The 12,292-nt window shown below is 45.8% G+C and overlaps 5 protein-coding genes across 5 annotated transcripts, besides 3 other annotated features; 2 read left to right on the forward strand and 3 right to left on the reverse strand.

Moving 5' to 3' along the window:
* The first annotated feature begins 218 nt into the window (after positions 1-218).
* Positions 219-254: a microsatellite.
* Positions 255-895: 641 nt separating this feature from the next.
* Positions 896-1,756, reverse strand: TSTA_042300 (uncharacterized protein). The gene is made up of 2 exons (XM_002484663.1): positions 1,506-1,756; positions 896-1,435 (listed from the first exon to the last, which is right to left on the reverse strand). The coding sequence occupies exons 1-2, from the start codon at positions 1,578-1,580 to the stop codon at positions 1,091-1,093; spliced, it is 420 nt and encodes a 139-aa protein (XP_002484708.1). The 5' UTR covers positions 1,581-1,756; the 3' UTR covers positions 896-1,090.
* Positions 1,757-2,833: 1,077 nt separating this feature from the next.
* On the forward strand, positions 2,834-3,989 carry TSTA_042310 (uncharacterized protein; the record flags this gene model as incomplete). The annotated part of the gene is made up of 2 exons (XM_002484664.1): positions 2,834-3,052; positions 3,312-3,989. 2 exons carry the CDS (start codon positions 2,834-2,836, stop codon positions 3,987-3,989), a joined length of 897 nt encoding a protein of 298 aa, XP_002484709.1.
* A 591-nt stretch (positions 3,990-4,580) lies between these two features.
* On the forward strand, positions 4,581-7,447 carry TSTA_042320 (uncharacterized protein; the record flags this gene model as incomplete). The annotated part of the gene is made up of 6 exons (XM_002484665.1): positions 4,581-4,732; positions 4,794-5,091; positions 5,227-5,282; positions 5,640-5,884; positions 5,935-6,461; positions 6,527-7,447. The coding sequence occupies 6 exons, from the start codon at positions 4,581-4,583 to the stop codon at positions 7,445-7,447; spliced, it is 2,199 nt and encodes a 732-aa protein (XP_002484710.1).
* A 27-nt stretch (positions 7,448-7,474) lies between these two features.
* TSTA_042330 (uncharacterized protein) lies at positions 7,475-8,649 on the reverse strand (the record flags this gene model as incomplete). Its single annotated transcript, XM_002484666.1, has 2 exons — positions 7,475-8,380; positions 8,440-8,649. 2 exons carry the CDS (start codon positions 8,647-8,649, stop codon positions 7,475-7,477), a joined length of 1,116 nt encoding a protein of 371 aa, XP_002484711.1.
* A 1,346-nt stretch (positions 8,650-9,995) lies between these two features.
* Positions 9,996-10,019: a microsatellite.
* Positions 10,020-10,507: 488 nt separating this feature from the next.
* Positions 10,508-12,109: a mobile genetic element.
* TSTA_042340 (uncharacterized protein) lies at positions 11,705-12,126 on the reverse strand (the record flags this gene model as incomplete). The annotated part of the gene is made up of 1 exon (XM_002484667.1): positions 11,705-12,126. A coding segment is annotated over one exon (422 nt), but the record flags the coding sequence as incomplete, so codon positions are not given.
* Between the last annotated feature and the right edge of the window lie 166 nt (positions 12,127-12,292).

Consider the following 12,292-nt stretch of genomic DNA (forward strand, 5'->3'; position numbering starts at 1 on the left):
GGAGCGTAGGTGGACCATTGCAGCTAGCAAATACCCAAAACCCACTAGGAAGTGGATCTCCCTTTAAGACCACGGCAGCTATGGAAATGCGCCAAAGAGTCTCTTATTTGTATATAAATCTGATAGGACCTGAAGCCCGAGGCTTACCCCTCGGCGGCCTATGTCCCAGTAGGGATCGGTGGGAAGCGTGCAAGTCACGAACCACGGCCGTTAAATATACACACACACACACACACACACACACACACACACACCCTTGCTCTTGGGGGGCAGTCATCAATATCAGGAATTCCATACCGTATTGATCAGGCTCGTCAGCTTGTCGGATTAGCTGTTCTACGTGTCTAGTGCTAGCGACCTAGACGTAGATAAACCGACAATAAGGGCAAACGTCTTGAGTATCACCTGGTGCACTGCTTTCGAGTTGTACGCTCAATTTAGTCGCCTTAGATACCCTTTCGCTATAAAATTTTAATACACGTTGAAAGATTTGGATCGGGCTATCGTAGAGACTCCATCACAGGGATCTCGTATTGAAAACAGGACGTTTAATCAAGTCATTTTCCGTTAGCAAATGCCTCGGTTCGTAGCCTCTATGAGTCAATTAGGGGCTGGGTGTAAAGGTATTTGGCATAGAAAGGTCTATGGATTGTCTCTGTTTAACTTGTGAACGCCGTGAAAGTGCTTTCTCAATCGCAAAACAGAAGGATGTCTCGATATATCGCTAGTCGAATTTGGCAGAGTTACTTGTCTGCAGACGCACTCTCAGTGTCCGCTCAGTGAGCGTGAGCCCGGACCGAAATTTACTCCGTGAGCCTGACCGTGAGCTCCCTCACAAAAGTGGTGGCAGCTAAGAAAGGAAAACCCCAGTCAGCAAAGGAAATATGGTACGTATGGCTACCTAGGTACATAATACATTTGGGTACTTCTCGAGTTTCGAAATAGCGGTACCATCAACTAGTCTCATATCAACAGACTACGGTGCTCCTGGGGTAGCCAAAACATATTTACATGAATGCCGAACATCGTCTGTCATCCACTCAATACTCGACTTCATTCGCCTAGCCAGGGAACCTGGATATTTCTTCCCTTACTCATCTTCCACTTTGATGCGACGGAGATCAGGAGCAGGGTATAGCTCTTCTCGCTTATCCTCGACCTTAATGCGACGTAGGTCAGGAGCAGGATAGAGTTCTTCTCTCTTGTCTTCAACCTTTATGCGGCGGAGATCGGGAGCCGGGTACAACTCCTCTCGCTTATCCTCAACCTTAATCCGGCGAAGGTCCGGAGCAGGGTATAATTCCTCTCTCTTATCCTCAACCTTGATACGACGGAGATCCGGCGCAGGATAGAGCTCCTCTCGCTTGTCCTCAACTTTTATACGGCGAAGATCCGGAGCAGGATAGAGCTCTTCTCTTTCCTGGATATCATTGCGCTTTTCGATGTTAGTTAATACTTAACCAATGGCCGTTATAGGTAGCATGGTATGGAAAATTTGGATTTACCTTATCAACTGGCAATGCAGACACCAAAGTTGCGGCAGTCAGCAGTAATGTTAAGGCTTGACTAGTGAAACGCATTTTGTCTGTCTCAATATGTACAGTTTGTTTTTCGTTGTAAGAGGTATATACGAGATGCTGACAAGGTTTCTATCACTCGCAGAGCTGGGTTATTTTCATACCAGGCGACTGAGGTGCTAACGCCATTTATATAATGGAACTTTTACACTAGATGCCGAGTAACTTATTTTGTATGTACCCGTGGACCTAGGGATGTCTAATTAGGAACACACGGAATGGGGATTACCTAGGTATCTAGTCCACCAGTCTCTGCGCACGATAGAACTTCCAAGTTCGGAAGGTCACAAGGTCTTGAATACATTATGCATATCAGTCTGGATTATTCGTTAGATATCCTGCTTATTGGGTTATACAAGCCCAGCGGTGTATTTGTCAACGCTATTCTCAAGTTTAGAACCAACGTACTATTCAAATGTTGGTTGCAAGCTTGTCTCTTTCTGGAGACGAGTGCAGAAACAAGTTGTCGAGGCCGACCATAGCACTACTTCATCCGAAAATCCTTCGTATCGGAGCTTGATAAGGCGCAGTTCATAACGAATAGGAAATAATATCAGTAGTCATTCCTACTGATGAATGCTTATAAGTTAGTGGCAATGCACACTTTTCTCCGCATAAGGTAAAGGGCTCGGCAACGCTTGTTATGGTAGATCATCGCATTCTTGACGAAAGCGGATTTCTCCTCTGTATGTGTATGGTTTCATTGCAGCCGTTGATCACAGGCTAAATTGGTGGAAGGATTTTGGAAAGCGCCACTCGTGCATGCTGCAATTCGTTGGCCGTGTTTTTAGTACTACTTGCACTCTATACGACGTAGTACTAATGCCGCACTTCGCATCCAACAGAGCCTAATGTGCAGGAGACATCATCTTCATGCATTCTGTCATTTCCAAATAACGAAGCAAGAATGTCAGAGGGGCATATGATCTCTTATCTTGTCGATCATTCTTTTTGGCCCCTCAAATGATCCACAACCAACAGAACCAACACAACTAACGGCATAAGATGTGTAGGCTATACGAAAGGTCAAACAGCGGGGTTATCTTGATACTTGTCACCATGATAACATCAAACCCCTCCATTTAGTACTGATTCGTGACTGGACGGGTATTGCGGTGCAGTCCTTGTCACGAGACTCATCTTGTTGTCTATTTCACTATCTATGAATTTGAGAGACATGTGTGAATATCTCGAAAATTGTTGAAATAACCTGCGACTGATGTTCATCAAGACCTCTGTCCGGTAGCATTGCGAAAATGAAATTTTGGCCCCAGGAAAAGCACAGGTCCGGAGACTACAAAAGGGCTGAGAGAGACTCGAACGATAGTCGGTTTGACGAAGGACCACCGTTAACTGACACGCATGGACAAAATTCCCTTGATTCGGAGACGCTGCTTGATCATGATGACGAGAAACAGATAGACCAAGATCAGCTGAAACAGCACTTGTCCTGGTCTGTTCGAGATAAGATGTTTGTATGTGGTAACATTATTCTGTTTCTGATCTCTTTATCGCTTTTTATCGTACGGGGACATCGGTGGTCAAGTCGGCCGAATGAAATATATAGACAAGTTACTACATACTGTGAGTCAACCTGCTCCATGTTTATACATTGGCAACTATACATTTACCTATGTACATATGTAATCTCTATAAATATCTTCTGCCCTAGTGAATTGTGCTGACTATCAACTAGCTCCTGTCTTGGATGATATTGAGATAAATTTCGTACAGAAGCAAGTGGATGGCGAATTATTTCCAGCCAAGGACGTCAAAGATCAATTGCTAGGACGGCTAGAACCAGGCCCTGTACTCGACGATCTGTGGCAAGATTATGAGATGCAGCGAAATTTCATGTTGACCCGCGAACAAGTTATTGCCATGGGTAAAGATCCGGAGATGGCAGTTAAATTACCAGACGAAATCTTCGGCTTGGGCCAGGACGCGTACTTGGGGGGACTAGATGCTTTCCATATCCTGCACTGCTTCAACGCTATTCGCACTGAAGCCTTCAAAGATTATTACTTTGACGGAGAAAGGTATCATATGGAAGGATACGGACCGGATTCCATTCCCAAACGCAACCATTCCGAAATGTTCTGGATCCATTTGCGGCATTGCAGTGATATAATTGTCCAGTTTCTCATGTGTAACGCTGATACGACAATGACCACTTATTCATGGATTGAAACGCAGGAAAGGCCATTTCCTGACTTCTCTGTGAATAAGAAATGTATTGATTTCGACACTTTAGTTCGCTGGCGGGATGATAACGCGTTGGATTTTGAGGATGCTGGAATGATTCGACGACCTCCAGGGGCATATGAGGTAGCTGTAAGTGAGATATACTGGCAGATCATGGGAAATGAGACCCATCCAGGAGATAAGAGGCATCATCCTCTTTGGGATTGACTCTGCCTAATGTTTAGATAATCACATGAATTGAGCATTGTTATAAGCGTTGCTTTTCATTCCTGGATGCCCACCTAGGTAGTTGTAGTTAATTTTGGAAATAGATACAAGGTCGACTCTATAGAATGGTACCTTGGTAGGTACCTAGGTAGGTAAGATAATAACACATTATGAATCTCCAGTGTTGCTGGCGCGTGTGCGATTACATCCACTACCTCGAGGAATTTATATATTTTCGTCGGGACCAAACTCAAAAGCAAATTACAGCCAGCGCCATACGTTTGATTGTAAAGAGCAATTTAGCTAGATCCGCCGTCAATACAAAAATATTTGAATGTCCTCGGCATTGTTGTAATTAGGGGTAAGGCGCATTCGGGGAGCTCATAGAGCGAAGAAAAAGTCCATTCGGTCTCTCGCACTTTGTAGGCCAGACGCGTGCACGTCTCTTTGCGCGTCCTATCGAATTGATAATATAATAGCAACATTCCTGGGTCGTTCTCCTCAATTGTCTTCGAGACGTTCAGACTGCGTTCCGCTGTTATGCCTTGACGACCACTTTTTGGTGGTTTGGGCGACGACTTTAACCAAGCAATGTCAATTGCCGATGCACAAGGCTGGAGCCTACAACTCACCTTCCAGCGTGCTGCATGGATTCGATTACGATACGCAAATGCTGTATTCCGTGAAGAGATTCTGGATTTAGCTATGTTGTCTCCAAGCCAACCAACAGTCCAACAGTTGAAGTTAGTTAACCTTCCCTCCACCTACTATCTGTTAGGGATTGTTGACTGACGAGGTGCCAAGTGATATTGCACGCTGCTGCACGGAGGACTGGGAGTCACATCCTACATATCTCCATTTTACGCCAGACATCTGCAACAGTGATGACAATTCAATGATTTCCTTCATGCTTATCGTCTCGCATCTTGCATATCTCAATTACCACTTCCTTATCCAAATGCTTCTTGTCCGACAGCATCATGACCCAAACACATCTTCAATCTCCGTAAGATCCCAGATTTTATCAACTGTTCTCAAGTTGGGACATATACGTGATACATACGTGGATTTAACTGCAGCTGCGCGTTCCGAGGATGGCGATGTCAACGAAACAAGCTAACGGGTATATCTAGATCCAGCTATATATGGATTTCCACCTGCAAGCGTGCTAATTGGAGCTCTTCAATCGAAGACACTCTCCGGCATCTCACACATTTATACCACCTCGAGGTCAAAGATCATTCGTAACCTTTGTGTTTTCATTTCTCATATGGACGCGGTGGAGCGACCTAGGTATGGGAGCGATGCTCTATTCAAGCGGGCATCAAATACTTCACAAGTGCCATTGACGAGCTGATTGACTCAAAATCGACACCCGGTGGCAACCGTCCGCGTTCGAATACCGATGAGCCGGTCAATATGTGGAATCAAGACGATACTATAAACTTCCTGAGAGATGGGGTTCAACTGGATAATATGGATTTTGGAATGATGTTTGGTCAGTGATTGATTTGAAGCCAGCATAACAAAAATATACTTATATTCTCGATGTGATCTTCATTCAGACAAGAATGACTGACCATTAGTAATGGGCTTTGCAAAAATTTAAGCAAAAATTAGACCCCTTCATGGCTCCTGATTGGTCAAAAGAAATGGTACGCCGTTGACCAATCACAATCTAGCTTCAGACTTAGGTCTTTCTAGTCCCGGCGCCGGTCGAGGCGCAGTTTCCACAACTGTCAGGCAGCCCTTTTTAATTGTCGTATATTATCTCTCACCTAATAATGAGACCTCCATCGAGTATAGAAGCTACTCATCTTTTCCAAAATCAATGGTTGGTGTAGGCGGAAGATCCAAGGCATGCGGACAATGTCGACGCCGGCGGGTCAAATGTGGTAAGCAATTCCAGGCTACTATTTTCTATGACGATAGTAACTCCATATAGATGAGCAGAAACCGCATTGTCTGCGATGCATTAAGGCAAAACTTGAATGCAGTGGGTATCCCGACGTGACCATTATTCAGTTCGACGGACGAAGAAGACGCAGAACATCCACCCCAACTTCACGAAATACCTTGAACTCTGATAGGGAGTTGTCCACGGAGATTGTGCCTCGTGCTGTTTCAAGCACACCTCAAATTGCTTCAACCGCGGGTCCGTCGATTGAGCCTCGTATTTCATTGAATTATAATGATGTATTCATGGAATACACCCGTTCTAAACTCTTTCGTGGCCTTGACTCAGAAGACCTCGTTCTTCCTCCTAATTTAGATCAAGGTCTAGTTAGCAAGGCATTTCTCGCGCTCTGTACGACGTTCTTTGGAGTAGAGCATAAAGAGCAACAACTTATTAGTCGAGGATTTCATCAATACGGACATGCATTGGAACGTGTTCACGGCGCACTTGGTGATCCATCCCGACGCGCCTCGTTCGACCTTCTCAAGTCGATAGCAGTGATGTCGTTATTTGAGGTATGCTGATCTTCTCCTTCTTTTAGTACAGCTTGACGCAAAGTCTGAATAGCCACCTTGTATAGTTTCTTATATCAGATCGTCAGGACGGCTGGCTCAGCCATACCGTTGGCCTGGAGAAACTGTATGCTCTACGTGGTCCATACTCATTCAAAACACTCTCGGAGCTCCAGCTGTTTGAGAACTCCCGCCCTTCCATTATATTCTCTTCCCTATTTTTGAGACGACATACGATTCTGTCTAAACCAGAATGGAAAGTAATGCCCTGGATTACATACCCCGACAAAAAGACAGCAATGCAGCGATTGGTTGATCTTCTCGCTGATTGTCCGGCTTTGTTCATGGAACAAGATCGGATAGCATCTGAGAGCCCAGGAACGCCAGACCAAACCGGTGACTTGATTGAGTTGCTCCGAAAAGTCATACGTCTTTTAGACGACCTGCTACAGTGGAATGAGCAATGGGAGCTGGAAAACCCTGACTACTGCTACGATGTTCCCGCGCCGGCCTCGACACCGCTCATTGCCAGCATGTATGATGGTGATAGCTATGTACCGGCTTGGTCGACGGTACTGGAATACAAAAGCATGTACCACGCAAACACGGTAATTGTCTATAATGGTACTCTGGTCCTGCTTCTCAATCTCGCTCAAAGTGTAATGCAGATGAAGTCAATTCCAACAATGCACCAAACTCCACACATAATCGATATGAAAAAGATATACAATGCTGGGATCACTATCTGTCGCAGTGTTGAATACCATCTCCAGAGCATGCGACAAGGCGCTGGTAGCTTTTTTCTCCTCTTCCCTCTACGCATGGCATATGTTTCTGTTGGGCGTACCGAACCGACTATTGGCACCTGGATACAAGATGTGTTGAAACAGATACAAGACGGAAAAAGCGGTCGATGGGCTACAGCAAAGTATTTACTGGATCTTCAACCTCTGTCTAGGAATTCTGCATCAAGGATTGTTATTACATGAGTATATTCGATTATGAGAGCCAAGAGATTAAAGATTCTCAACGACAATACACTCCATCCTCTTGGCTGTCTTCTCGTCCTTCTCATTTGCCCGGTCGACTTTCCTATTAGCCTTTGCAAGTTTTCTCTCATACTTCTTCTGGTGCTTAGAACGGTCACCCTTATCACTGTTCGATGAATCAGAGCCGAACGAGTCGCTAGAAGTATCCCTGCCATCATGGCTCCTATTCCGAAAATTATAACTGTCGCCATCGGACGTTCCACGGGTGCGCAATCGTTCAAGTTTCATCTGCTTCTTTTCGGCCTTCTGTTGTTGCTTCGCAAAGCGTTTTTCTTGCTTCTTTACCTGCTTCTCTAAACCTCTAGCAGCAAGCTTATCAAGAATATTGTCCTGTTTTACAGGCGGAAGCACTCGTTCTGTCAAAGGGACAACATATGGTTGCAGAACAGCCATTTTGCGTTGGCGCAAATCTTGATACCCGCTTTGCAAGTCGTTGGAAGCAAGTAATCTCCTCTTGTACTCTCTGGCCTGCTCACTGCTAGGATTGGCAAATAGACAATTCACCAAATCCTCATCCATTTTAAGGGACACTTTTAACCTGCGAGGATTGAAATATTGCTCGTTTGCCTTGGCTAGGAATCGCTGCGTTCTGACCTTGGACACGGCTGCTGAGGCTACTCCAGCGACGACTTGCATCCCAGCGGAGGCCAGAGCTACCCAATGATTGGGCACCATTCCCATAACTTGACCGGCAGCGTTGACGGCTGAGAAGACTGGGGAACCAGCTTGAGCGACGCCAAGATTGTCGATGAACGCCAGAAACTCTTCTTCGTTGATATCATGCATGACAAGGGTAGGACTGTATGCGCGGAGGAATGGGAGAGGAGGTTTGAAACGTCCAGCAACGCCAATCCGCGGGATAACGACTGGTATCTGGTAGCAAATGAGCATGACAACTTGCAAGTTGGCCTGGGGAGTTAGAATAAACGAACCTCCAAGCGAGCCATATACTGGTTACTAGAGGGTTTGCGGGATGGAATCCATCCGAGAGTCTGGGTGTCGACAAATTCCTCGGCTTTATGAACTTCCTCAGAGCTGATACTTTCCGCTCGCTCTGGAGAGCCTTCACTTGGGCCATAAAGGGTATCATGAGATGGAGGATGTCGTTCTGGTATAGTTGTTTTGGCGTAATAGGGGCCCATATTATTGGGCTGTGGGAAATTCGATACTTGATGAGGTACTCCTGGCGGATGGAGGTAGGTTTGACGGCGCTGTGTTGTTGTATTTTGAGAGTAGTAATGACCATAGTCTGGCTGTGGTGCATTTATTGAATATTGAAAGGAAGGGAAATTGGAGTATTGATTCATAGCTGCAGATGGACGGGAGAAGTATTCTGGTTGTGGTGACCTCGAAGGAGGTTGGCGGTGTGTCATATCTGTGGAGTTCTGATATTGATGTCCCCCACTCTGTCTAGGAGGATATCTATATGAACTCATTGTCACCTTCTATTCCTCCTGGTGTAGTATAAGGTGATACTTGAAAGGGAGTAAGCAATGTGGTAGGATGGAAAGAAGATTTGAGGAATGATATTGTGAGTCACATCTTCAGCAGGATACTCATCCTACTTTATACATGTACTTCGTCAGAAAACTTCATAGCCCCTCCATCAGCATCGTATGGGCGTTTTCTCAATTCGGCTTATTTCTCGAGATCTGGTCCCTATAGGTCCCTACTTTAATCTGTTGTACCATCTGATTTTGGGTAAGGTCCAATCCGCCATTCCATGTGGCTGAGCCTTTATAGCTATTCATTGGCTAGTATACAAAGTAGGTTGAGAGTCCCCACTTTACTAGGCTTAACTAGGATCATTTCTCGAAAGTGGATTTCGAATCTACTGCCCTTTTCGGACTAGAGTGTCGATATTTCTTCTGCCAGCCGGTCCGTGATGGTTGTCGATGAGGCTGACGATGAAAGATCCTATAGAATCTATACGCGTATTCGCGGAGATTACGATTATAACTGGGAAGTTGATCTCCTTTCGTTTATTGTCTAAAGTAATGTTAGGCTATACACAGCAAAGGCGGAGCTAGTGGTGTCACGGATAAGAAAGTAATATAATTGGAGATTATGTTATACAGTCTTGATGGTAAGTTAGTAAGTGCAAAGCTGGCCTTGAACATGTCGGCAGATGTCTCAGCTTTAAGACTATCTTCAACTGAATTCAATCATTTATTCCTAATATTGTGACTAGTCCCCAAGAGCGAGGGGGGTGTGTGTGTGTGTGTATATTTAACGGCCGTGGTTCGTGACTCGCACGCTTCCCACCGATCCCTACTGGGACATAGGCCGCCGAGGGGTAAACCTTGGGTTTCAGGTCCTATCAGATTTATGTACAAATAAGAGACTCTTTGGCGCGTTTCCATAGCTGCCGTGGTCTTACAGGGAGGTCCACTTTGAGTGGGTTTTGGGTATTTGCCAGCTGCAATGGTCCACCTACGCTCCATGACCCGTAATTCTACCACCATAGTAATTAAGCAGTGAGTTTTATAAGAAAGAAAGAAAGAAAGAAAGAGATAGGGGAGGGATTAAACGAATGAAAAGAGAGATATAAAGGGAAAGTAGGGCTGACTTAGTTAGGTGCTAAGGAGAGATTGGCGAGGACAGATGTCCTCAAAGAAATGGGTCTCTGCTAGCCGTGTGGCTAGCCTTTGCGCTCCTTTTGCGGTGCCTAAAAGAAGGGAGATGACCTCAGAAGGGGGTCCAGGAGGGCGAGAGGCTCATCTCTTAGCTATATGGCAGAAGAAGAAATGTAGAGGTGCTTTTCATGCCCCGCACCAACAGAGAAGATAAGCATCATCATGATTGAAACGTTCGTGGTAGTCTGCAAAGTCTTCATGTCCCATTCGGGCCGCTATAATACGGCCGAGGTCAAGTCGGTTGAGTTGAAGCTCTCCAGGGCGCTTAGGAGATGTAGTTATTTCTAGGTCTTGGTATGTCTGTGGTGCTATGGTCTACCACTATGACTGAGCAGCAGAAAGGGATTGAGTCTTGACATATCTCTTTAGCGAGGCATATGAGGACTTGTGTGGAGAGGCGGGGAGAGGCGGGGATAGAGGCAGCTCCCTTTTTAACAGCGAGATTAGCCACTTCATTCTCAGGGATTTTAGTGTGTCCAGGGACCCATCGGATTTGGATTGATCCACTTTTAGTGTGTGGAAGCCTATCGCGTAGTGGCCAGGCAGCTGCAAGGGTGCGGAAGGATTCAAAGACTTCTTGAGAAGATCCTGTAGAGGGAGATAGGAGGCGCGTGGCAACTTCCAAGTTATCAAGGCAGATCCATAGGTTAGTAGCAAATTGAGCTGTTGGGTATGCTATTGCTGCTTGAGCACCAGCTAGGGCTGCTTCTATTTCTGCGTCAAAGACCTCTTTCCTATGTCTGTATAAGAGTGAGGAGCAGAGGAACTGATGGTGTGCTTAAAATCCAATATAGCTACCCCCTGCACGTCCATCTACTAGCCTGGATCCATCTGAAAAGATTATAATATCAAAGCTAGGGATGGTGCGTTGGAAAACCGTGAAATAAGCCGCTGCCTGTTCCTTAGTGCGACCCATGGGAGCTCCTATTCGAGCTTGAGCATTCTCGCGAGACTCGCGAGGGCGCCAGGGAGCGTATTGGAGAGGGTTTATCTATTCAGAGTTAGGAAGGGCCACTATACGATGGGCGAAACGGCTGGCTTGTCGGCTATTGCTGGTAACCTGTTCTGCACGTCTTCGAAGTGGGTGATTAGGATTAAGACGCTGTAGGCGGACAGATACAAGGAGGGCTATTCAATCTAGTTCAATTTCTGGTGGAGAGAATCCAGACTCTCGGTATAGGACGGGTATTGGGGTTGTACAGAAAACTGGAAGGACTGCTCTTGCGCCTGCTAGTATTACTTTAGTTAGTTTTTCAAGATGTTCTCCAACTCGATTTGAAATTTGGGAAGGCCCAGGGCGAGTACGACCTGGCCACCAGGTTTCAGCCCCATAGTAAGCTTTATAGAGTACACAGGCTGACACAGCCTGCTGTAGTAAATGAGGTTTGACTCCTCAGACAGTATTCCCTAGAGAGCAAAGGGCATTGGCCACAGTGAGGGCTTTAGATACTGTTTCACCAACGTGCCATTTAAAGGTTAGCTTTTTGTCATAGAGGATTCCTAGCCAACGTAGATATGGCCGTTTAGTGTTTTCTGATACTGTAATGAGTCTAGCTTTCACTGAAGGTGTGCAGGTGGGATCCTGGTCTACTGTATGTTGGGAGAAGTGGAGGAGCTCGTATTTATCTGGTGCGAATGTAATGCCCTCTGCGGCGCCCCAGTCAAGAGCTTCTTGAAGAGAGTTTGATAAGGCTTGGCAGTTAGTGGCAAGAGATGAAGAGATTGCTAGATTAGCTGCGTTGTCCGCGTAGCCAAATCTGTTCCTTGGGTTTCCCAGACGGAATAAGGGCGATGTGTAGAGCATGAAAAGAATACCAGATACTGGAGATCCTTGTGGTAGACCACAGGTAATATCAATTGAGGGGCCAGTCTCTCCGTCGAGTCGGATCTGGACTGATCTCCCAGTAGCGAAGGAGGCGATCCAGAGAACAAGATTGGTAGGCCAGCCCTGCTCGCGTAGGGTTTGATATTCACGTTCCGACACTTAGTATACAGATACCTGTCTTAGATCGGTGTGCTAACCTTTACGAGCAGTGTGCTCCAAATACTTCGAGAAAGCTCTGGCGGTCGCAGCTCTGCAACCGAAGATAGAACTTCATATCCATAGTAATGTATATAACTCTTAGCAAGAAATTAGGTTAAAGTTTTA

Source organism: Talaromyces stipitatus, genomic scaffold, assembly GCF_000003125.1.
Source record: "Talaromyces stipitatus ATCC 10500 scf_1105507295515 genomic scaffold, whole genome shotgun sequence".
Lineage (NCBI taxonomy): Eukaryota > Fungi > Ascomycota > Eurotiomycetes > Eurotiales > Trichocomaceae > Talaromyces > Talaromyces stipitatus.